At 40.3% G+C, this 25533-nt stretch overlaps 1 protein-coding gene across 2 annotated transcripts in view; it reads right to left on the reverse strand.

The window, feature by feature from the left end:
• LOC124552486 (cullin-2-like) overlaps nucleotides 1-25533 on the reverse strand; it is a 155310-nt gene that overhangs the window by 92076 nt on the left and 37701 nt on the right. The window contains exons 3-4 of one of the 2 annotated variants that reach the window (XM_047126766.1): nucleotides 23446-23595; nucleotides 7304-7527 (exon numbers count right to left, since the gene is read on the reverse strand). In XM_047126766.1, the coding sequence (XP_046982722.1) occupies nucleotides 7304-7527; nucleotides 23446-23595 (374 nt within the window). Of the gene's footprint in view, nucleotides 1-7303; nucleotides 7528-23437; nucleotides 23596-25533 lie in introns of those variants that run through there. The other variant, XM_047126767.1, reaches the window with a different exon arrangement.

The following is a 25533-nucleotide window of genomic DNA, read 5'->3' on the forward strand; positions in this document are numbered from 1 at the left end:
AAGGACTTGGAAGAGCAGTTGAAGGGAATGGACAGTGTCTTGAACGGAGGATATATGATGAACATCAACAAAAGCAAAATGAGGATAATGGAATGTAGTCGAGTTAACTCGAGCGATGCTGAGGGAATTAGATTAGGGAATGAGACACTTAAAAGTAGTAAAGGAGTTTTGCTATTTGGGGAGCAAAATAACTGATGATGGTCGAAGTAGGGAGGATATAAAATGTAGACTGGCAATGGCAAGGAAAGCGTTTCTGAAGAAGAGAAATTTGTTAACATCGAGTATAGATTTAAGTGTCAGGAAGTCATTTCTGAAAGTAATTGTATGGAGCATAGCCATGTATGGAAGTGAAACATGGACGATAACTAGTTTGGACAAGAAGAGAATAGAAGCTTTCGAAATGTGGTGCTACAGAAGAATGCTGAAGATTAGATGGGTATATCACATAACTAATGAGGAGGTACTGAATAGAATTGGGGAGGAGTTTGTGGCACAACTTGACTAGAAGAAGGGACCGCTTGGTAGGACATGTTCTGAGGCATCGACGGATCACCAATTTAGTACTGGAGGGCAGCGTGGAGGGTAAAAATCGTAGAGGGAGATCAAGAGATGAATACACTAAGCAGATTCAGAAGGATGTACGTTGCAGTAGGTACTGGGAGATGAAGAAGCTTGCACAGTATAGAGTAGCATGGAGAGCTGCATCAAACCAGTCTCAGGACTGAAGAACACAACAACAACAACAACAACAGCAACAACATTTGTATGGTGCACAAAGGGGCAACTGACCTTGAACAAACAGAAGTATGAGTTTCTCCAAATGAGTACTAAAAAATTCTGGTAAATTTTAGTGGCACAATAAATAACACAAATTTAAAGGTTGTCAGTTTAACAAAATACCTCGGTATTACGATTATGAACAATTGAAATTGAAACCATTGCACAGAAAATGTTATAGGAAATGGGAAATGTGAACCAAAGAATATGTTTTACTGGCAGAACATTTATGGAGCAAGAAATCTGCTAAAGAGTGTACATACTACACTTTTCATCTTCTTCTGAAGTGTACTGTGTGAAATAAGTGAAAGATCCATTCACTACATGAAGTGAGCAAGTGCCACAATGAAACATTTGTGGTTGATTGTCTCCTTCACTGATTAGAAATGCTTCCAAATCATGCAATAACTTCAAGTTCATATTTGGGACATCCATTGAAATTTGAATTATATTCTTAGGTGACAAATTCGAATTATTCACACCCTCCAGGAAACTTCACTGTAAATCAGTAGCTGTATCAGAATTCAAAAACATAGATATTAAATATCTTGTATATACAGAATGATTTTGCTCATTCTGGAAATGAACCACCATATCCACCTGCCCCTTTTGGGCAACTTTGTTTAGCAGTGACCACAATGAGGCAGACGCAAGCCGTGCTTAAGAGTTCCAAAATCAATGGTGCGACAGCTGGGGCCTTGTGCTGAAAATTCCAGTGCCACCACAAATAAATGGAGTAACTGAGGTCTAGAAGGAAGGCTGTCCTTTAAGACTGGTAGTCAATGTAATCAACTCATCCACCTATCATCTGACAAAAATAGGATCCTACGCATTTCATTGAGCTTATACAGGGACAGCAAATAGTTAACTATGGATCTTATGGTCAATTGTGACACAACATATTTGTTTACCAAAGTGCTTATAGCTGAAACCATCAACATCCTACAGGAGCAAATACAACCAGTAATTTGTGATCTAGGGAGATTGCGTTTTGTAGTTTAGTTGGCAAAGCAAATTTGATGAGGAAACAGACTGAATGGCTATAGGCTCCCCCTTCTTACCTGTAGCAGCTGACATATTCACAGAACCCTTCGAACAAAATGCATTACGTTCCGTGTCACTGTGCTCTCACTGCTGGCTGCGGTACGTAGACGACACATTTGTCATCGAACTATGCAGATTTCACAAGCCCCTCAAACAGCTTACACACAAACATACAATTCATGCTAGAAATAAAAAACAACGGATAGATTCCTTTTCCGGATGTGGAGGTCTCCAGAATGTGAAGCAGGAACCTAGGGCATAAAGTCAACAGGAAGCCGATGCACACCATAGAAATAAATAAAGCAAAACATGCATAACCTACCCTATTGCAGAGAGAAAGAATTAAATCTGTAACAGGGTGTATACATGGACAAGAAAAAGAAATTCACAGATTTTTCCCAGATTTCTTGGTTGAAAATACACTTTCTCCCGGGTGAAAATACATTTTTCCCCGTGTTATGTGAGAGTATACTTTTCCTTGGCACTCTAAAACTTATCAGTCTTTTGAATGTTTATGGTTTTATACACCGACGTGGAATTTCCCGGCACTCTAGAAAACGAAACTGAGGGGGGAAAAACACATTTTGGAAAGATCTTGTGCAGCAGCAACACATACGCTGCATATTTTCGTGTTACGAAGGTACAAATTCGAATTCCATCAAACACCGCATGTTACTTTACAAGGCATTGAAATCGAGATTGAGACGTGCTTTTGTAAGACAGTCATAGCTAATGTCACGTGATCTCGCCAGCTGAAGACAGCACAGGACACGCGATGTAGTCAGCCAATAGCAAGATCACTCTTAAGTCGCGCGAACACACAAATAAGAAAAGTTGATGGTTTAAATTAATATACATAGTATTGGTACAAGAAAAACAGAGGTTTCACATATAATCAGAGTCTCGAGGATTAATAAGCTGCAAGAGAAGCTAAGCTTCCACATATAATGATGATCTTTTTTGCTTGTGTTACACTTTAAGATATATTACACAAATGTGCCAATAAAATTTTTAATAATGATGCAAATGTCTGATCTTCTGGGCTCGAAATTCTTCTAGATGGTCGTCCTCAAAGAGTTGATTTTTAATTGAGAGTCAAAAACTCTGCGATTTAAGAAATTCATCATACATTCTCGCACATAGTTCATCTTGTGTAAAAGGAAATTAACTTTGAAAGTAACGCTTTTCAAACTACCATCTGCAATGTTTTCCCGTGACCTGTTAGAAACTGATTCATTTCAGCAGTTGCCAGAGAGCGCCAGATACCAGGCGCCACCGCTCTTGCGCAGCTACGATGACACAGGAAGCCCGTATATTCGAATGCGTAAAACATTAAAAGATTTTGCACTACGTCACAAAAGAAACAAGACGTCAGAGGACACTTCAAGTTCATCGGAATTTCGTGAACCACACTAAAATGCATAATTGGGCTTAAAGTGCACATTCGTATGTCCAGATTCGGATGTAAATTTTCTTGAATACCGGTACTGTATTATCTCATGTTTGGTTCTTTATTATGGCATAATGCCACGTGAGGTAGGAGATGGAAAACGTGCACTTGAAATGCAGCGAACAGTTGAAACTAGCCAACAGTGTGAAATTAAACACTTTGTTTCAAATAAATTTACCTGCCTCAGTGCAAAAGATTAATGAAAGCCAAATATATTTAGCAAAGCGACAAAAATAACTTCATTGTTCTGCAAGGTGACTAATGCTTGACTGTCAGAAAGGTAGAAATAAAACCTGAAAATGATAACATATTTTAGCCTTCCGTAACTATGCGAACGTATTTTAATTCATTTGATAGCTCGCAACCACAGAAATCCGTTTTGTTTTCATTTGATGCGAGAGTAATAAATGAAGAGGAAACAGCAAAATCACTACATGTAAACACGGGTCACGTGAAGACTACCCACCTCCCCACCACAACTCAGACTGCTCTGTGCATCAGCCCCAGATCTACGATATTTCTGAACTGGGGCAATACTAGATAGTGGCGCCCAGCCACACATCTGTAGCCAGACGCAGGAGAAGGAACTACCCATAGGCAACTCAAATGTGCAGGCACAAGAGCCCACCTGCAACTGCTCAAATGAATATAATGTCAACAGCTGTCACGTCACGCTCATCGGAGGCAATTTGTCGTTTGAATCATTGCATAGTCTTTCTAAGCCTTTGACACACTTTGTTGTTGGCAGACGCTTGTATGAGCACTATGTTTTGTTGTTGTATATGGCGGATTTCCTTTGCGACTTAAGTTTTATTTTCATTTTTTCTTCCTCTTGTTAATGTTTTGTTGCTGCAGTGATATCCTGCAGATGCGGGGTACAGAAATATCCTTTGTTGGAGTATTGGTTCTTACCAGTCAAAATCACAAAAATTTAACTGAAAACTAAAACAATGAAACATTCCCGGAATTCTAAAAAGTTCCCGCGTTTTCCCCGGTTTTCTGCCGGATGAAAAAACTCCCGGGTTTTTCCCGGATCTCCTGGTTGTCCCGGGTCGTATACGCCCTATGTAACCATTTGCACTTGCCAATTTACAATGTCAATGGCGCAATTCCATCCAGTTCTCCTTCACAATCATCGGAAGTGGTGCCAAAACCATTGTCTTCATCATCATCATGATCATCATCATCATCATCATCATTAAGAGAAATCATTAATTGTTTGTTTTCATTTATAATGCAGTCTATAGTCTGTGCTTCTCTTATGAGTTTAGCAACATGGTCAATTTTTTTCCTCCATGAGGTAGCGTCTGCAGTAGCAAAACCTTCATGTAGCAGTCTTCCCACTTCTGTTACAGTAAAATTCTTACTGTTATTTCTAATGTATGCCTTGACTTCACTCAAACCAATTAAATTGGATTAAAATGGCAGTGATAAGGTGGCAGCCTAATTATCAACTGACCCTGTTTGCTTGCAATTTCATCTACAACGTATTTAGGCATCACAGACTTATTTTGTTTTACGAGCAAGTATAACGGCAGCTTTGTCATGCTCATGTCCGCAGCAATGTCTCTTGCCTGCAACCATTGCACCATAGTTTCTTTACGGTCACTAGTGGTGGGAGTTTCATCTAAAATCACGGACTGGTATGATGGATTGTCCATCACAAACACTGTCAGAACACTAAACTGGAGCAACAAATTTTTAAACCACTGCAGAAACCGTGGGGTGGTCCATATCCTCATGATAGTCAAAGGTTTTCTTAGATCGAAAAACTAAAAGTCCTTCAGGCACAAAGCCGTATGAAGATCCTGCATGGGCCACAATTAATTGGGATCCTCTCCCTGTCGGATGATGACCACCGCTATTCGGAGTATCAACTGTCCAGCATTTCTCAACTGATTCTCCAGCGCTGACCCAGGTTTCGTCTAACCATATGACAGAATGTATGTCCTCTCCTACAATTTTGTGTAAGGAAATGATACGAGCTTCAACGACATGAGCTTTTTCAAGTAACAGTTTTCGTCCATCTAGCTTTTTAAAACAAAAGCCAATACTTTTTAATATCATCTTAAGTGATGTTTTCCCCTCTGGGAGGAGCTCACTTTCTTTTAAAGAAATTAGCAGCTTCACTATTGTGGGGTATTCTTTCCTTTTATAGTATCTGTATATGTGCCGACGAATTGCAGCAGATTCGAAAGAATCAATACCTGTAACAGGACGAGGCTGCTTTTTTTTCTTTCCCTGAGAACTTAAAAGCCCACTGTTTCTCCCGCAGGGGCTTTCTTCCACACAGTTTACTTCACTGTCTTGTAAGTCTTGAAGCAGCACCCCTTTCCTTATAACTGTTCTTTAACCGAGCCCTACAGTTTTCGAGGTACGCTCTAAAACTTTATCAGCAGGAATCGACGCATGCCCACGAACAGAAACAAATTCTTTTTTTTGCTCGTAGAACTCACACGTCCTCCATAGCAATTCCAATGCCTTACTATTTAATGGCACTCCACGGCGCAGCGAATTGTTGCTCGGTGAACGACATTGTTTTGGTGAGATTGTTTGACAAACAAAAACTGTAGTCGAGGCGGTAACACAACACAACAGTAGGCGTTCGCGCACTAACATACAATGTTTACGCAGAAGCCGACAACACGGTAGCATCGACGGCGGAACCGGCTTTTGTTCGGTGCTGTTATCGGTTCAGAAGATGTGGCACCTCGCATTACTCACTTATTTGCTAGTTATATTACCGACTCTTCGGCACTTGGGGAGTGACTTCGAAGTGACGTGCTTCAGCAGCCCAGGTATATTAAAGTCTACAATTTAATACAAGGAATTGTACTACATAAAGTTTCCATTTTTTGGCAAAAAGTCCTGTTCTATGACAAAGGCCTGTGCCCCTGATCTGTACACGTGATGGCCGAATCCTTATGCTCATTGGGATATCTGTTGGTAGCCACAGCAGCTGCCATTTTTCCCCCCACAGTTGAGCAGAACACGCACGCGGGAATGCAGTAGTAAGACGAACAGTGTGATCAACTCTGGAGCTAAGAGTGTGTCCCATTCTAAACACATTTTCACAAATGCAGTTATGTCAATATTCTGACAGTGACTAACTCAATGAGGTTCAATCATGTGAATACACTATTCATTTCACTTCTTTACTGACATTTCTGGAAAAATGTCAGTAAAATTCTTCAGCTGTGTGTAACACCATTAGTAGCTTTAGGAATAACAGTTTTATTAATTTACTTTGAATAACCCTTTCCGATTGTATGATAAATCAACATTGTTTCTGCTTCTTTGGTTTTAACTGCCATTTCCTTTGGGCCCAAACTTCTTTTATTCTTTGAGAATGTTGTTCCTTCTCTTCTCATGCCTACTTTCTTCCAGTTTTTGATTTTTTTTCTATCCTGAAAGTCTGCCTGCCAGTACTCCGCATGCAACTACTGAAATACCAGAATGACTCTCATTTTGCAGGGGAGTTTGTGCTGTTTTTGAGACATCCTAACATGTCAAAAGTTTGTGGCGGACCAGGACTCCAACCCAGAGCCTTGCTTCTAATGGGCAATGCCCTTACTCAGTGTATCAAGTTTTGTGCTCAAGTACCAGTCTGGCAAGCTGTACATAAAATATAAAAGAAAATGAGAGACCATAAATGGAGAACAAAGAAAAACAATGACACTGGCAATCAGATGGTCAGTATCACTGACCGTGAGCATCTGGGGGCAGAAGTGAGTGGGGAAAGGATTGTTTTCCTGCTCCCCACCTTAACCGTTGCATACATTCTTCTCAGCTGCCTACAGCAGTCAGTACAGTTATTAGCAATACCATAAGAAGCTTACAGCCACACCATACTCTCTGCTGGATACACACACTGGCCCATTCGAATTAACTCGGGAGTCTGAGCAGGTTGGGAACATCTCAGACCTCTCTAAAGTTGTTCTGCAGCCACTACATTTGCCCAACGAATGATCAAGAGTAGTTGTGGGTAACTATTAATGACAAACCAGTGTCCACAATGTGACTTTCCCATACCTTTTCTCAAAGATGGTCCTATAGAGGTGCAACGAATCGCGATTCGAGGCAGGGGCAAACTGTTCTACAGCGACCAGAGAGCGCACTGCTGCCGCCAGTGCGTCGGAATTGCGGCTATCGCCGTCACGGTCGGCCGCGTACGCTGCCAGCAACTGTGGGATGAGGCGCGACTCCGTGGATATTATCATCTCTCGGCGCCACAGTTCCATTGCCAACTCGCCGACCTATCGTGAGAAAATGTAATTTCATTTTGTGCGACCCTGCAGTTGAGAATTATGTTAAAGTAAATAATAAATTACATTTCTGTTTAACTGAGTGCAGACATGTGCAGATTTACAAAAGATAATCATAACTAATTATTGCTGTGGAAGTGTATGACAGAGAGTAATAGAGAATTATGCAGAATATTACAATTAAGTATTGCGTCACAAAATGTTATCCACTCTGAAATGTAATTTGGTGACCCCTCTGGAAGATAATTTAACCCTATTCACTACCAAGTGCTTTACGGTGTTTACTGACAGACAGGTAGTAACCAAGTAATATGAACAGAAACAGTTATATACCATTCACTGAGCTATGTAAGTACAGATTTATGGTTAAGTTCTAGCTTTGTTTCAAACAAAAAGGCCATAATACATTTTAATTCTGAAACTGCGTACATGGAATTGACTCGGTGAATGAGGCTTTGTCTTCTCTATAGTGCACCAAAGATGTTGGTAACATTCCCAAAAATCATTTCCGCACCAAAAACACTCATTATTATCAAATGGCACTGATTTATTCACTTAAATAAGCATATTTTAGTTATCGCAAGCATAAACAATTAGCACATAAATTTTGTCACACTGAGTGATGAACTTGCCAGATATTATTAACAATTTCAAAATTCCTTTACTCTCATCTTTATAGTCTTAAAATGGTGAGCACTGGTATTCATACTAAATGTGACAAATGTTAACTTTCATTTGATATAGCCAAGTAACCAAAATCAATAGCATTTCCCACAGCCTACAAGCAGTTCTCATTTCAAGACACATCTAGCAAAAATATGTAATGACTTCACAAGGAGAGGTCCTCAGCAGTGGGATCGACTTTTTAACTATCTATATAGTATAACGTAAATGGATAGATAAAAAAATCTACTCATCAAGTGGTAGCAGGGGAACAAACAGACAAACGGGTTTAACTTTTGCAAGCTTTCGGAGCCAGTGGCTCCTTCTTCTGGCAGAAGAGTTGAAGGCAAAGGAAGAGGGGCAACGAAAAGCTATTCTAGGCGTGATGGGCAAAATCTCAGACAGAATGGATCTCATTTCAGGCCAAGGTTTTAGGAAGTCATGGTCTTGTCGAAGCAGCTGATTAATACATTCGAGACCACTATAATACTGGGTGACAAGAGGTGTACTTCGAAGTTTTATTTTGGAGGGTTCAGCAGTACCAGGGTTTGATATGATGGCCGATAAATCTGCTTTTGAACTAGGCTGTTGCGATAGTTATGTCCAGAGAAGGCTGAAGTGAGAGTGGTGGTGCATCACCATAAAGAGTCTACATCCGAACAAATATGTTTGCGCCAAATACCAAGGCTGTATTGGAGTGAACATTTGACATGGAAAGGATGGCAATTGTCAAAATGTAAGTACTGTTGTTTGTTAGCAGGTCTCCTGTGGACAGGGGTGTGTAGCTGGATTCTTCCCCTAGACACCAGTTTCTCAGAACTCCTCAGGTGGAAACTAGCACTACAACATGTCCTTGGTTCTCGCCATCCACCTGGCCTTAATTTAGTTAATTCCTTCCGTATCAGCATTTCTTCACAGTAACTACTCCTTTCTTAACTCCAGTTTAGTTTTCTACATCTTTCATTTTCTGGCCTGTCTATTTTTTGCCATCCCCCTTCCCATTTCTGTTACATATAACGCACTTAGCTTTTCACTCTTATTAATTTGTGCACGATGTTTTAGGAGTAATCTGTGTCTTGCATATTACCCTTCCTACCCCCTTTAAGCTCTCAGGTTTTCAAATCTCATCCTGTGCAGCCCCAAAAATCAGTCTTTCCTTCTCATACCATCCGGTAAGTCTCCCCTGACTGGAGATTTTGGGTGACTTTTCAGAACTGTACCCCTTTCCCTAAACATCACCAGTCCTTTTCCTTTGCCCCTCTTCCTTCCCCTTCAACTCTTCCACCAGAAGAAGGAGCCACTGGCTCCGAAAGTTTGTAAAAGTTAAGCCCTTGTGTGTGTGTGTGTGTGTGTGTGTGTGTTCCTCTTCCACTACTTGGTGAGTAGATTTTTTTATCTATCCATCTACATTATATCATCAATAATTGATGATTTTCGTTGTTATATCTACACAGTATGTATATTAAGGTCCCAGATATTACACCATGCAACCATTCACTCTGGTAGGTCCTCATTTTCAAGTAATCAATGGAAAAAAAATTTCATAATGCCACATAATGCTCTACAGTTTTAAAAAAGAAATATTATATTATATGGTTTTGTAGCACAATAGTTATAGTAGAAGCCCTATATGCATGAGGTTATGGATTTGAATCTTATCAAGTACAGCAGAACCCCTCTAATCCGTCACCTTCGGAACCAGGACCATGGTCGGACCGAAAAAAATGTCGGATTATCTGAAAAATTTAATATTTATTGCAAAAAATATAAAAAGACATTTATTACAAAAAATTAAATGATTTAAGAACTAAAAGACATCTGCAGTAATATAAAAAGATGTTTTTTACACAGTGTTAATATATTAACTAAAAAACGTCTACACACACTATAATATGTATTGGTTTTAAAAGGAAAAATGACAAACAAATTACAGTACTGTGCTGTACTTAATAATGTACAAACAATATATACTGTAAACTAAAAATGTTTATTGCACTGTATATAAAAAAGAAATTTTTTACAAAGAAATAAACTACTATATGTATAAACTAAGAAATGATTACACTGTATGCATTGTTTTTACAGTAAAAATGAAAACAAATTACTTGGAAAAAAAGTCAGTGATACATTTTGTTTAGCAGATATTATTCTAGATTTAGTTGCAGTGTCCCTCCATTTTTTTATCCACAAAACGTCCACTGGAGTTGAAGTTGGATTCTGCTCGATGTATTGAAGGACGAAGTCAAAAGCGTTTTTTGCATTATTGTGTGAAATCCAGCTGGGGGGGTTCGTCTTCGCCGTCCGAGTCCTCATTCACAGTTTCCTGGCTAACAGCAGCAACAATCTGGTCGTCACTGAGCTCTTCAAAAGTGTCACAGTCTTTATCACATTTGTTGATCCACTCTTCAACTACATTGGCAGGGACGTTTGGCTCCAGAGTTTGTAGATCTTTAACAATTTCCAGTGTGTCGTTGTTTTGCTCATCTTCAGTATGCTCATTTTCAGCCATAACTTGTGGCTAAAGCTTACATCATGATTTCCGCAGTGTGTCAGCTTTCAGTTCATCCCATGCTGCAGCGATTGTGTAGATCGCATCTCTGATGTTCAGGGATTTCATTGCCTCAAATAAGTTATGACCTCCTTCAGATTTTTCCAAGATTGAGCTGTTATACTTTCTGCGATATTGCCTTTTTAACCATTCAATAATGTCCTGATCCATTGGTTGGATAAGTGAGGTCACATTAGGAGGCAGAAAGAGAGCTTTTATGTCCCCTCAGATGGATGTGATGGTGCGTTATCCAACAGCAGTGGAGCACGAACAGGCAGATTTTTTTGCTTCAAGTCTTTTTCGACCGATGGGACAAACTCGTCGAAAAACCAGGATTAAAAAGGTTGCAGTCCATCCAAGCAGATTTTTGATAGCAAGGGGAGCTTGTGGGTACCATCTGCGTCACTACAAGGAATGACTGTTATTCTATCTTTTATAAGTTTTGTTCCTACCACGGCTTCATTTGAAGCTGCGAGCGCTTTTGTTGGCAACATTTTAAAGTTCATCCCTGTCTCGTCGATGTTATACACTTGGCATGGTAACAGTTCATTTTCTTCTACAATTTCTTGAAACTTAACAGAAAACTCCTTAGCAGCTGCAGCATCGGGAGATTTCACTGGAAATAGAAACAAATCGGACACCATGACGAGTTTTCCAACGATTAATCCAGCCTTCACTGGCAGCAAACTTACTTTCAGCTTCCAGTTTTTTGTGCAAAACTATCGCTTTTTCTTTGGGAATTGGCCCGGATATTGGAGTTCCTTTCCTTCTTTCTTGACAAAACCACATCCACAATGCGTTATCAAGCAGTTCAAGTTTAGGCTTTTTTAATGTTTTGAAATTCTTCAGAGTGTTTTCACCATCAATCGTAACTGTATAGGATTCAATGTCTTTCCGATTCTTCCTCCAATCCTTAACTGTCGTTAACACCTACATTCAGTTCCTTTGTAATTTTTGGGAGTGATTCTCCTTCTGCCAGTCTTTGTAGCACTGCTAATTTTTCATTTAGTGAAAGAGTTACATGTTTATGTTTGAATCCATACATGTTGAAAAACAAACAAGTGTACACACAATGAATCTACAGTAATAAGTACTGTAGAGAACACGGAATAAAGCAAAGAACAACATTTTTTAATCCCAACAAAGGATAAAACTGCACAACGTACAGTATAACAATATGCACAGCAATAGACACCGCAACAATGGCCCGACAGGCGTCCAGTCAGTGATAAGTCGAGCCTGAGCATGGTCGGACTAACCGGAGTGACGGATCATCCGAGGTCGGATTAGAGGGGTTCTACTGTACTTTGAAATTTTTCACCTTTAAATGTTTATCGAAATGCCTTTGATAATTATTTTCATTCAATTAATGGATTTAATTGTATTTTTTAAAATTTTTATTCCTTTCTTGCTTTATTTTCATCACCATAGTAACTTTTTCAATTTTTCTCATTTCTTCTTTCTCTCATTCTTTTACCCAGTTCGAATCTTTGTGAACCTGAATTTAATTATATAATTTATCAAAATATTTAAACATCTAAAAATGCCAGCCTATTGATTAAAAGCAACAGACAAAATAATCTATTTATATATGCAATGGGATGAGAATGTAATTTTTGTTAAAAGAAGTACATCATCTCGGTCGGTATCATCGTATAAGCATTTAAATCATAAATTCTTATTGCACTAAGGACAAAATAACGCAGATGAAGATTTGAACGAAAGAAGGGATTACTCTATTAGAAAAATCAAATTCAAGCAAAATGAGGAATAGAAATAATGAATGCATTATCAAAAACTAAAATGTATGATCATGAAACAGAAGAAATGAAATTGATGTTACTGCATGTAAATAATTAAAATCACATGCACAAAGATTCCAAGTGGAAAAAGAATTATAGGAAGAAAAAAATGAGAACAACTGGAAAAGTTAGATCAGTGATTAATAAGACATGTAAAAGGCATAGAAATAAAAAAATACATTTAAACCTCTTAACTGAATAAAAATAATGATCAAAGTCATTTTGATAGAGATTTAAAAATAAAAAAATTCAAAGCAGCTAATAAGATTTGAACCCACAATCTCCTACCTATAAGGCTTGTACTACACTATACTTTGCAACCCATCTGTGTAAAACTGTAGAGCCTCATGGGAATTTCCGATTTTTTTCATCAATTATTTGGAAATGAGAGATCACCAGGCTCAATGGCTGCACAGTGTGATACCTACAATACCAAACAGATGGTTTCAAAATATCAATCCCAACACTGGGATCTCTGCTTGTCAGTATTGACTACCATAATAGAAAGAGAAATTTAATTGAAATAGTGGGAAGTTTTCATTACTGACATGATGGATGGTACACGATTCTTGTAATAGTTTTGTTCAAACTTTGGAATAAATGCAACAGGCCACTGTTTTTTCTCTAACATCTAAGGTCTCACGCATTTTGAAGAAATGGATTAAAAAGAATGAATGCTACTATAAAACTTCTTTAATTTTTCCGTGTATTTATGTAGGGAAGAGTACCCGGAGTTGTGAGGGTCAAGAAGTAATGAGCATGTGGCGATGTTCATTAAGAACTTTGCACTGGAAGTCCAAAAAACCAAATACAAACAAGTGTATTTTCAACATTATTACGAAAAATATAGATTCCTACTCAGTGTGTCATCTTAACAATGAGTAGCACTCTTATCCTTTTCATAATACTGTTGATATTCCAGTGTAGATTTTCTACTGTCTGAAGTACATTTTCAGTCCTTTGGAATAAAGCAACAGATGTAAACAAGAGTCAATAAGAGCTCTTTTGTGGCCATGTTAAGATCTTGCTTTTACACTAAATGTTTTGAAGAAGAAGGTGGGGTGAAAGGGGAAAGTTTTAATACGCAAATTTGAACAAAACATTGAATGAAATAGAGAATAACAGAAAGAGAATATTTTTTCCTTTGGTATAACATAACGGAAATGCAGTGCACCAATAGAAGAAAGAAAACAGAGCAGGGAAGAAAAGAACAGATAAGACAGCAGAACTTGTGAGGAAGTACATAAAAAAAAGAAGTGCACCTATCTTCTCCTATTTGGTAATGAAACTTGGGCGTGCTGAGATTGCAACTTTACCTACAACTCCTATACGTCGTGTCAACTGCTACACATTTCGGTGGCTGCACTTGGGGGTCCTGCTGCCTCGGGCTGTCATCAGGGGCACCAACGTTGAGCAGTGCAGTCGCTACGATGACAACCGTAGGGACCTGTTCCAGAATTATCAACCGGTGGGTTCTATTTCATTTACAGGATTGGCAGTGTACCAGAACAAAGTAAATGTATGATCTGTGTACAGTAAGCACTATGTGACTGCAATTGAGAACCGACTGTATTCCCATGTGTAGTTTCAAAAATTTCGTGTTCTGTTACATTAATTAATTTTATGAGACTACAAAGTTACCAAATATTGCTAATGGCAGTTGTTGATGAAGGCAAAGTATGGAAGCTAATATTTCATGTGGTTGAGTGCCACCAAGGGCAGTTTAATACATTTCAAAGTAGAATGGATCAATTTTAAACTTAAATCCTTTCAGGTCCTCTGGCTACAATTGTGCACACTAACTTTTACTATGTTTTAGCTCCAATACAGGTATTTTTCCCCAATTGAAACCTGAGGTACACATTTGTGAATGTGCTGCAAACTGTTGGGCATCACTACGAAAATATTAAGCAAGTCAGTGTAGCAGTGCACAGCAGCTTGTGACCACCACAATATATGGATGTGGTTGGTTTGCTATTTTGCACGATAATTACTGAATTATTATTTTTCTATTTATTACAAAAGAAAATATTTCATAATTAGTTATTTCAGTCCACAAAATGAAGCCGAGTGTACAGAGTATGTTTTAAAATTGGGTACATATTTTTGTGTAAATCTTGCACCTAAAATCATTTTAAAAAATCACCCAAGAGCATTGCCACACAAAGAAAAATTTTCCTTCCTCCAGAAAAAATTCAGGTTCCAGAAGGGTTAAGTAAATACTAGGTTTGAGAGTCTTGAGCCATGTCTAGAAGACGCTAAGACTCAGATGGAGGGTCAAGCTGTCTAAGAAGATATACAAGTAGACAATATTACTACGAATGGTAAAGTTTTGATGTGTGATTGGAAACTATTGAAGATATAATTTTCAAAGAAGTGGAGCAAATTCACGATTTATGGCCGAAAACCGTTAAGACAAGTTGACTGATATATTTCAGTTGGCATAACAGCAAGACTGACAGTGAAGAAGTCACATAATGCGAAGTCCAGGATGGAATAATAACGATATGAATCACCATATAGAGGACGCATTGAGTCGGAGAAACACACAATTAAAAAGACTGCTGCTAAAATATTAAAGCTTTCAAAGTCCTCCCCCAAGTGAGAGTGTGTTTGTTTTCTATTGCAGAGGAAAGACTTTGTGTGAAAGTTTTAAAATTTTAGCAGTCTTCTTTCACTGTGCCTGTCTGTGAGTATGCTGAGTAACAATCTCTCCTTTACATATTGTTGAGAAGAACACGGTTAGACTAGGTAAGAGAGACCATGATACGGATATAATTCAAGGATGACTCAATGAAGTTGAAAACTTTGATAAAAGAAAAACTGATGCTCATATTATGGCATCTGAGTGTGTAGGACATTTAGTACAATCATTAATGAATCCAGAAGATAAAATTGGTAAGAACCTTACAGAGCATTTTATTCAGTTGTTGACAGGGAGTGGTGCAATTGGCCTGGAAACCAAACTTAAATATAAGAAGGTGTAAGTCAAAAAATATATACTGGAACACAAAGAGAGTCTATGGGAGGGAATAAAGTTTGAGAAGGGAAAAGTGTAGTGCATGGATTCTCCACATTTAAGACGAATGGAGGAACATCCCATAATTTTACTTAAATACTTTAAGGGAGCCTTTCCTGAATGATTTGTGGAGGATTCACTTTGTAAATAAATGATTAATGGAAAATCTCATATAAGATGTGAAACAAATACTAACAAAGAGATAGAAGGGCTGGCCAGTACTTACCTCAGCTCAGTACAGCCGATAGATACACATAAAACAGAACTGAAAATTTACATTCCTAGCTTTCGGAACTTTGTTCCTTCATCAGGGAGGAGAGAGGGGAAAAAAGGGAAGAAGGGAAAGTGGATTCAGTTACTCACAACCCAGGTTATGAAGCAACAGGGAAAGGTAAACAGGGAGGGTAGCAAGGATGGAGGCATGGTTGTCAGAGGGAAGCCAAAGATATTCTACTGTAAGTACTGTGCCAGCTTCAAACCAAAGAGGATGCATACAGAAGTAAAGAGGTATATAGTATAAAGATAAACACAACTATGTAGGATGAAAAGATGCGTGAATGGCTAAAGAGGAAAGGGAAAGAGGAGAAGACTGAAGAGTGAATGGGAGTGAGGTTGTTTAACGTAGGTTCAGTCCAGGGGGATGGCGGGATGAAAGGATGTGTTGGAGTGCAAGTTCCCATCTGCGCAGTTCAGAGGGACTGGTGTTGGGTGGGAGAAGCCAAATGGCACATACGGTGTAGCAGGTTCCTAGGTCCCTAGAATTATGCTGGAGGGCATGCTCCGCTACTGGGTATTGGGCATCTCCTAAGCGGACAGTTCGTCTGTGTCCGTTCATGCGCTCAGCCAGTTTGGTTGTTGTCATGCCGATGTAAAAGGCTGTGCAGTGCAGGCATGTCAGTTGATAAATGACATGTGTAGTTTCACACGTAGCCCTGCCTTGAATTGTGTATGTTTTACCAGTAGCGGGGCTGGAGTAGGTGGTTGTGGGGGGATGCATGGGGCAGGTTTTGCAGCGGGGTCGGTTACAGGGGTAGGAACCGCTGGGTAGAGAAGGTAGTCTGGGAATATTGTAGGGTTTAACAAGGATGTTACGGAGGTTAGGGGGGCGACGAAAGGCAACTCTGGGTGGTGTGGGGAGAATTTTGTTAAGGGATGATCTCATTTCAGGGGTTGACTTGAGAAAGTCATATCCCTGGCGGAGTAATTTGTTGATGTTTTCGAGGCCAGGATAATATTGGGTGACAAGGGGGATGCTTCTGTGTGGTCTGGGGGTAGGAACATTGTTGTTGGACGGGGAGGAATGTATTGCTCGGGAAATCTGTTTGTGGACAAGGTCTGCAGGATAGTTGCGGGAGAGGAAAGCACTGGTCAGGTTATTGGTGTAGTTGTTGAGGGATTCGTCACTGGAGCAGATACGTTTGCCACGAATACCTAGGCTGTAGGGAAGGGAGCGTTTGATGTGGAAAGGATGGCAGCTATCAAAGTGAAGGTACTGTTGTTTGTTTGTGGGTTTGATATGGACAGAGGTGTGGATGTGAGCTTCAACAAGATGAAGGTCAACATCCAGGAAGGTGGCTTGGGTTTTGGAGAAGGACCAGGTGAAATTCAGATTCGAAAAGGAGTTGAGGTTATGGAGGAAATTAAGGAGTGTTTCTTCACCATGAGTCCAGACCACAAAGATGTCATCTATAAACCTATACCAGGCCAGGGGAAGCAGCTGTTGGGTCTTCAGGAAAGCCTCCTCCATGCGGCCCATGAAGAGGCTGGCATAGGAGGGAGCCATCCTGGTTCCCATGGCCGTTCCCCTGATTTGTTTGTAGGTCTGGCCTTCAAAAGTGAAGTAATTATGGGTGAGGATGAAGTTGGTAAGTGTGATAAGGAACGAGGTTTTTGGAAGATCTTCGGGTGGGCGTTGGGAAAGGTAGTGCTCAAGGGCAGAGAGACCATGGGTATGTGGGATGTTTGTGTAAAGGGATGTAGCATCTATGGTGACAAGAAAGGTTTCAGGTGGGAGAGGAGTGGGAATGGATTTGAGGCGTTCTAGGAAGTGGTTTGTGTCTTTGATGTAGGATGGGAGTCTGCGGGTGATAGGTTGTAGGTGCTGGTCTACCAGAGCTGAGATACGTTCGGTTGGGGATTTGAAGCCTGCTACAATGGGACGGCCAGGATGGTTCTCTTTGTGGAAGGTAGGGGTACGTGGCTCAGGTGGAGTGAGTAAGTCTATGGAAGCCGTTGTGAGGCCTTGTGAGGGACCTTGGATTTTTAGGATTTTTTGCAGCTCAGTCTGGATGGAGGGAATGGGATCCTGGGTAACAGCTTTGTAGGTTGAGGTGTCAGAGAGTTGACACAGTCCTTCTGCCACATACTCCACACGGTCGAGTACGACAGTAGTGGAGCCTTTATCCGCCGGGAGGATGACAATAGAGTGGTCTATTTTCAGCTCCTTAATGGCACGGGATTCAGCTGGGGTGATGTTGGGGGTTGTCGGGATGTTCTTCAAGAAGGACTGGGAGGCAACACTGGATGTGAGGAATTCCTGAAATGTCTGCAAGGGATGGTTTTGGGGGAGGGGAGGAGGATCCCTTTGAGAAGGCAGTCGGAACTGTTCTAGACAGGGTTCAACACTGGGTCTAGTACTTGGGGGCTGTGTTTGGGTAGTGAAGTGATATTTCCAGTTGAGGTTCCGGGTGAATGAGAGGAGATCTTTAACCAGGGCAGTGTGGTTGAATTTAGGTGTGGGGCTAAAGGTTAAGCCTTTTGATAGAACAGATGTCTCTGGAGGAGAGAGGGATCTGGATGAGAGGTTTAGGACTGAATTGGGACTGGTGATATGTGGCATTTGACTGTGGTTATAGTTGAGATTTGGTCTGTGTGGGGTATGTGCTGGGATGGGGAGATTGAGTAGGGTGGCTAGGCTAGGTTTGTTGGCTATGAGGGGGGTTTGTTGAAGGTTCTGTTGTGGTTGGTGTTTGTGAGGGATAGGGAGAGAGACCCCACTTCTTAGGTGTTGCACTAGCACTGTGGATAGTTTTTTCAGGTGGTGTGTGGCATGGAACTCAAGTTTGCAGCTGGCTTCTAGGATGATGTTCCTCAGTGTGTTCTCCAAGCAAGGGTTTGAGAGGTGGAGGACTTCACTACCCAAACACAGACCCCGAGTACTAGACCCAGTGTTGAACCCTGTCTAGAACAGTTCCGACTGCCTTCTCAAAGGGATCCTCCTCCCCTCCCCCAAAACCATCCCTTGCAGACATTTCAGGAATTCCTCACATCCAGTGTTGCCTCCCAGTCCTTCTTGAAGAACATCCCGACAACCCCCAACATCACCCCAGCTGAATCCCGTGCCATTAAGGAGCTGAAAATAGACCACTCTATTGTCATCCTCCCGGCGGATAAAGGCTCCACTACTGTCGTACTCGACCGTGTGGAGTATGTGGCAGAAGGACTGTGTCAACTCTCTGACACCTCAACCTACAAAGCTGTTACCCAGGATCCCATTCCCTCCATCCAGACTGAGCTGCAAAAAATCCTAAAAATCCAAGGTCCCTCACAAGGCCTCACAACGGCTTCCATAGACTTACTCACTCCACCTGAGCCACGTACCCCTACCTTCCACAAAGAGAACCATCCTGGCCGTCCCATTGTAGCAGGCTTCAAATCCCCAACCGAACGTATCTCAGCTCTGGTAGACCAGCACCTACAACCTATCACCCGCAGACTCCCATCCTACATCAAAGACACAAACCACTTCCTAGAACGCCTCAAATCCATTCCCACTCCTCTCCCACCTGAAACCTTTCTTGTCACCATAGATGCTACATCCCTTTACACAAACATCCCACATACCCATGGTCTCTCTGCCCTTGAGCACTACCTTTCCCAACGCCCACCCGAAGATCTTCCAAAAACCTCGTTCCTTATCACACTTACCAACTTCATCCTCACCCATAATTACTTCACTTTTGAAGGCCAGACCTACAAACAAATCAGGGGAACGGCCATGGGAACCAGGATGGCTCCCTCCTATGCCAGCCTCTTCATGGGCCGCATGGAGGAGGCTTTCCTGAAGACCCAACAGCTGCTTCCCCTGGCCTGGTATAGGTTTATAGATGACATCTTTGTGGTCTGGACTCATGGTGAAGAAACACTCCTTAATTTCCTCCATAACCTCAACTCCTTTTCGAATCTGAATTTCACCTGGTCCTTCTCCAAAACCCAAGCCACCTTCCTGGATGTTGACCTTCATCTTGTTGAAGCTCACATCCACACCTCTGTCCATATCAAACCCACAAACAAACAACAGTACCTTCACTTTGATAGCTGCCATCCTTTCCACATCAAACGCTCCCTTCCCTACAGCCTAGGTATTCGTGGCAAACGTATCTGCTCCAGTGACGAATCCCTCAACAACTACACCAATAACCTGACCAGTGCTTTCCTCTCCCGCAACTATCCTGCAGACCTTGTCCACAAACAGATTTCCCGAGCAATACATTCCTCCCCGTCCAACAACAATGTTCCTACCCCCAGACCACACAGAAGCATCCCCCTTGTCACCCAATATTATCCTGGCCTCGAAAACATCAACAAATTACTCCGCCAGGGATATGACTTTCTCAAGTCAACCCCTGAAATGAGATCATCCCTTAACAAAATTCTCCCCACACCACCCAGAGTTGCCTTTCGTCGCCCCCCTAACCTCCGTAACATCCTTGTTAAACCCTACAATATTCCCAGACTACCTTCTCTACCCAGCGGTTCCTACCCCTGTAACCGACCCCGCTGCAAAACCTGCCCCATGCATCCCCCCACAACCACCTACTCCAGCCCCGCTACTGGTAAAACATACACAATTCAAGGCAGGGCTACGTGTGAAACTACACATGTCATTTATCAACTGACATGCCTGCACTGCACAGCCTTTTACATCGGCATGACAACAACTAAACTGGCTGAGCGCATGAACGGACACAGACGAACTGTCCGCTTAGGAGATGCCCAATACCCAGTAGCGGAGCATGCCCTCCAGCATAATTCTAGGGACCTAGGAACCTGCTACACCGTATGTGCCATTTGGCTTCTCCCACCCAACACCAGTCCCTCTGAACTGCGCAGATGGGAACTTGCACTCCAACACATCCTTTCATCCCGCCATCCCCCTGGACTGAACCTACGTTAAACAACCTCACTCCCATTCACTCTTCAGTCTTCTCCTCTTTCCCTTTCCTCTTTAGCCATTCACGCATCTTTTCATCCTACATAGTTGTGTTTATCTTTATACTATATACCTCTTTACTTCTGTATGCATCCTCTTTGGTTTGAAGCTGGCACAGTACTTACAGTAGAATATCTTTGGCTTCCCTCTGACAACCATGCCTCCATCCTTGCTACCCTCCCTGTTTACCTTTCCCTGTTGCTTCATAACCTGGGTTGTGAGTAACTGAATCCACTTTCCCTTCTTCCCTTTTTTCCCCTCTCTCCTCCCTGATGAAGGAACAAAGTTCCGAAAGCTAGGAATGTAAATTTTCAGTTCTGTTTTATGTGTATCTATCGGCTGTACTGAGCTGAGGTAAGTACTGGCCAGCCCTTCTATCTCTTTGTCACTTTGTAAATAGTCATTTAGAGGGTGAAGCACTCCACTGGGGATGTTACATTGTGATGAATTTTGAACGCAAACACCCACAGCCACTTGAAATGTGGGGTAAATAATCTTACGTTTCCAAAAAATTAATAAGAGTTGTTTTTTAATTAACTGCTGACATAACCCATTTTAGTCAATATGATGTTATTAAATCTTATTCTTGCAACAAAATCAATGGGAAGGATGAGACTGCTTCTTCATCACCAGTTCTTCACATCTCAGCAAAACTTCGGGATTGTGACTCACATCTTTCTTCATATTCTTTTGTGATCTGTTTTTCCTGTTGATGCCTGCTAAATGTTGCAAAGCAATCAACTTCTGGAAAATACTTCAGAAAGTAATCTCTGAGTTCGGTTAAATGAGCCACAAACACAGACTTCCATCCTTCACTCAACCGAAAAACATAGTCTTATAAAACTGTGCAAAGAGCAGAGAGAAAGTAACCAGTATCTTTATCATCCAACTCTTCCTTTCAAAATACTAGACTGCCATCTATAAGGAGCTACAGTATTGATAGTTACTTGTAGGTCCACCAGATACCACTAATACAGCACACATTGTTTGCTTACTCAGAAAACCAATAAACCAAACTATTATTTTTATAAAACCACTGTGGTGCCCCTATTGTAAAGCCGTGACATCCCTGGCAGCCACCATGCACAGTTTGAAAACCCCTGATCTATAGTGAATTGGAGAGACAGTTTAAAATTAATTATTGGTCAGAAGGAGCTCAGTGTAAGCTAAGGTTGGAGCTGCATGTTTACACACCTTACCAGCCAGATTGTGTAGGTTTCTGACAATTTTTAGTGTGGCATTTAGTCACATTAAAATATGGGGATGTGCCAATATGGGAATATGATTAGAGGAAGCAGGTACCAGTAGGCTATTTTTTAATATAAAGAAGAAGCTATTACAAGGAGAAAGCACTAAAGTGTCAGCAATATCAGATTATTTATGACAAAAATGCAACAAAAGATGAAAAATGAGAATAAAAAACAATTGCAGCCTCCCAAAGGATGTAACAGGGATAAGGAAATCAACGGAAATCCAACTAGCAGTGTGATACCAAATGAAAATAAAATACAGGTAACACAGAAAGGACATTTGAGAGAGTATTCCCACTCGTGCCAAGATAGAAATTCAACTAATGTGAATCATAATCAGAATTCAAAAGTTTATCTTAAGAATAATGGTGACAGAATATAGTAACAGTAAATGTGAACATAACAAAGAATGAAAGATGATACAGTTAGTCAGATTCCTAGATGGGCAAAAGTTGAGAGATGAGCTATTGGATGAGCCAAAGGGAGTGTGAGGAAGGAAGAGGATTACATACAACTGTTTAAACCAATCATTACTGGACAAACAAGACAGAAAAGAATTAATATTGTACTCAAGTAGCGATACAGGTACTATTAATAACAATACTAGAGAAGGGAAGTTGCTACTCACCATATAGCGGAAATGCTGAGTCGCGATAGGCATAATAAAAAGATTCACACAATTAAAGCTTTCGGCCAATAAGGCCTCTGTCAGCAGTGGACACACACACACACACACACACATACATACATCTGCAGTCTAAGAGAGCTGAGACCACCTGTCGAGTATAAACACTGCGACGTGTGGGCCGAGTGTGATGGCCGCCGCTGGGTGGTTGGATGGATGGAGGCTCTGTAATAATGTGCTTCCATAGGAGTAAAAAATAATAAGGGAGGATAATGGGAATAAGATGGATAGCAGCAGGAATGTACTGATGTGTGAGATAATGTAGTGAGCAGAGCTCATATGCATTACCGGAATACAATTAATAACAGTGAATCCACATTATGAAGTACAACTTGGTAATTATTGGTATTTTAGCAAAAGTATTCAATTTGGGCGCAACTGTGAATAAAGGATATGGGCGAGGTTCCAGGATGAAGATTAACACGAAAACAACGTCCGCATAACACAAATCCAGACATAATAAGCATTTCCTTTCCTACAACTGACTTCAGGCGCTCATTCCATTCACATAATTTTATAACATTATACCTTGTTTCGTAATCAACAAGATAGAGTCTAGCAACAGACCATTAATGTTACATTCGAATATTAAAGCAATGTTTCTACACACATACACATTAACTTACATTTACCCCACATCTAAAGCATCACACCAAACAGAAATTCTGTGAGTTATGGTGTTAGGGACAGGTAAATAGCACAAATGTTAAAAGCCAACCAACCTACTGACCTCCAGCGGACACTCCAGCTGTGTGAGGTCGGCATCAGAGGAATACATGAGATCCGGCTCAACTGCACGCCTCTTCTGGATATGTTGCTGGTTCAGGTATCGAAACAGCTGGTTTAAGTAACTCACACCCGTATTGTAAAATTCCCATGCCTGAAAGCAATTATTATTCACTTATCAGTCAACTCATATAAATTTAGCCACATTAGTATTTATTTTCTTTAAATTTAAATTTGTTAGAAGAAGTCATTTTCCAGTGCAGCCTGTTCTTTTGTTTCAAAATAAACAATTTATTTCACTATTACCAATCGACAAGTTTGCCCCCTAGGGCGTTATCACGTTACATCACAATAAATATTGTTACACTCACTACATGTTATGATATATGAAGTAGTAGGGAAAAAGCAATATGAGTTGACATCCATAATGTGGACGTCACATCTGTGATAGTTGTGCCTGTGGATACTATTATTGTGCAGAAATATTATTAGGGATGCTATCACATGTTGCTCCTTTATTATTAACTAAAATCTATTTGTATTAACTAAAATCTACCACAAATAATCACTGTCACATGTTCTACTGAAATGAACACTGATATGTACAAAATTTCAATTCTGCACACAGTATTTTTAATAACAAAAAGCAAATGAAGTTTCCTTTGAAGTGCAAGATTTCAACATTCTGCCATCAAGCAGAGCACATACCTGACAAACTGACAGGGCACAACCATATTTTTGTGGCAGTAAAAGGCTGTTCATGTTGTTCTGGTAGTGGCAGCAGTATGGCTAATTTACTTAACGTTTGAGCTAAGAAAGCTAGTGATGTTGGTAGTGGGAATCAGAAAATAAAAACAAATATTTATGAAAAAAAAAAACTGAAGAATTTAATTTTGAGCAAGAGTGGAATGGAACATATTTCCACCTCTAAAGGAATGACTCCCTCAAAGAAGCTCCGTGATATTGAACAACGATGTGCGTAAATAGGAAACTAAGACTTTGACAGTGGACACGACTGCACATGGCGAGACAGAGACAGTATGAAGAAATTGAACATAATTTTCTCACACACTCTCTTCATACGTTGCAACTATTGCTATGATCGAAATCAGGGCACAAGTAGTTTCCTGACTGGCCAATGCACTGAACTTACAAATAAGAGAAGAGTAAAGAACACCCACACAGCCATCAAAATGAGGACTGAGATCTTTAAGGAATTTACTAACATAAATATAATGTTTCTAATAATAAATGTGCGAACAGGTAAGCAGAAAGAGAGTGTAAGGCTTATGTTGCAGCTTTCCATTTTACTGGCTATAGAAAATGGGGAAAATAAAAAGGTCTTTTGCTGCACAATACTATCGTTACAACCAAATACCCTGCTTTGAGGAAAATGAAAAAGTAAAAACTGATGATAATACAACCTTTATGAAATTTACACCTTCTGTTTATTAGATGTGCTACAGAAATCTCAGAGAAGAAACTGAAGACACTTCTAACACTGAGAATGTCGACTGTGACATCATGATGTTTCAAAAGACATGTATGTTTTCAGATTTTTATTATTCATACTGTCTTTATTTCTTGTGTGTTCTTAATGCGGTAACACTGAAGAATGGCAGTTATAAGAATGAATTTTCAGTCCGTAAATCTTCATGTAATTTGACATTTGCCGTTTACGTGAGGGATTTCAAAGGAGACAATAAACATTAAATAATTACACAAACAACTCTTGTAACCTCTAATTCAGCTCCAGGTAAATTGATGGTTTAGCTTTGCAACTGAGTGCCAGAAAGTTATTCTTAAAAACTTGTGTGTGCTAAAAACAGAAATTTAGTACACTCGCATTATTTTTTAACCATCATTTTGATTTGCAGCTCCTTGTATTGGCCGTGTTTGCAGTTAAAATTGTTGGATGTGAGGTCCGCCAGTTATGCAAAAGACTGTTTTTCTCAGTACCCAAACATGTTTTGGCACCACTGTGCCATCATCAGTGGGTTTTCGTTTTTATTTATTCTTTACATTTGGTGCGCATGAATTTTCTGGATCACTTGTGTGTTAATTACTGCAGGTAGCTTTTCATGTTTTCGTG

This window comes from Schistocerca americana, chromosome 10 (assembly GCF_021461395.2).
Source record: "Schistocerca americana isolate TAMUIC-IGC-003095 chromosome 10, iqSchAmer2.1, whole genome shotgun sequence".
Taxonomy (NCBI): Eukaryota; Metazoa; Arthropoda; class Insecta; order Orthoptera; family Acrididae; genus Schistocerca; species Schistocerca americana.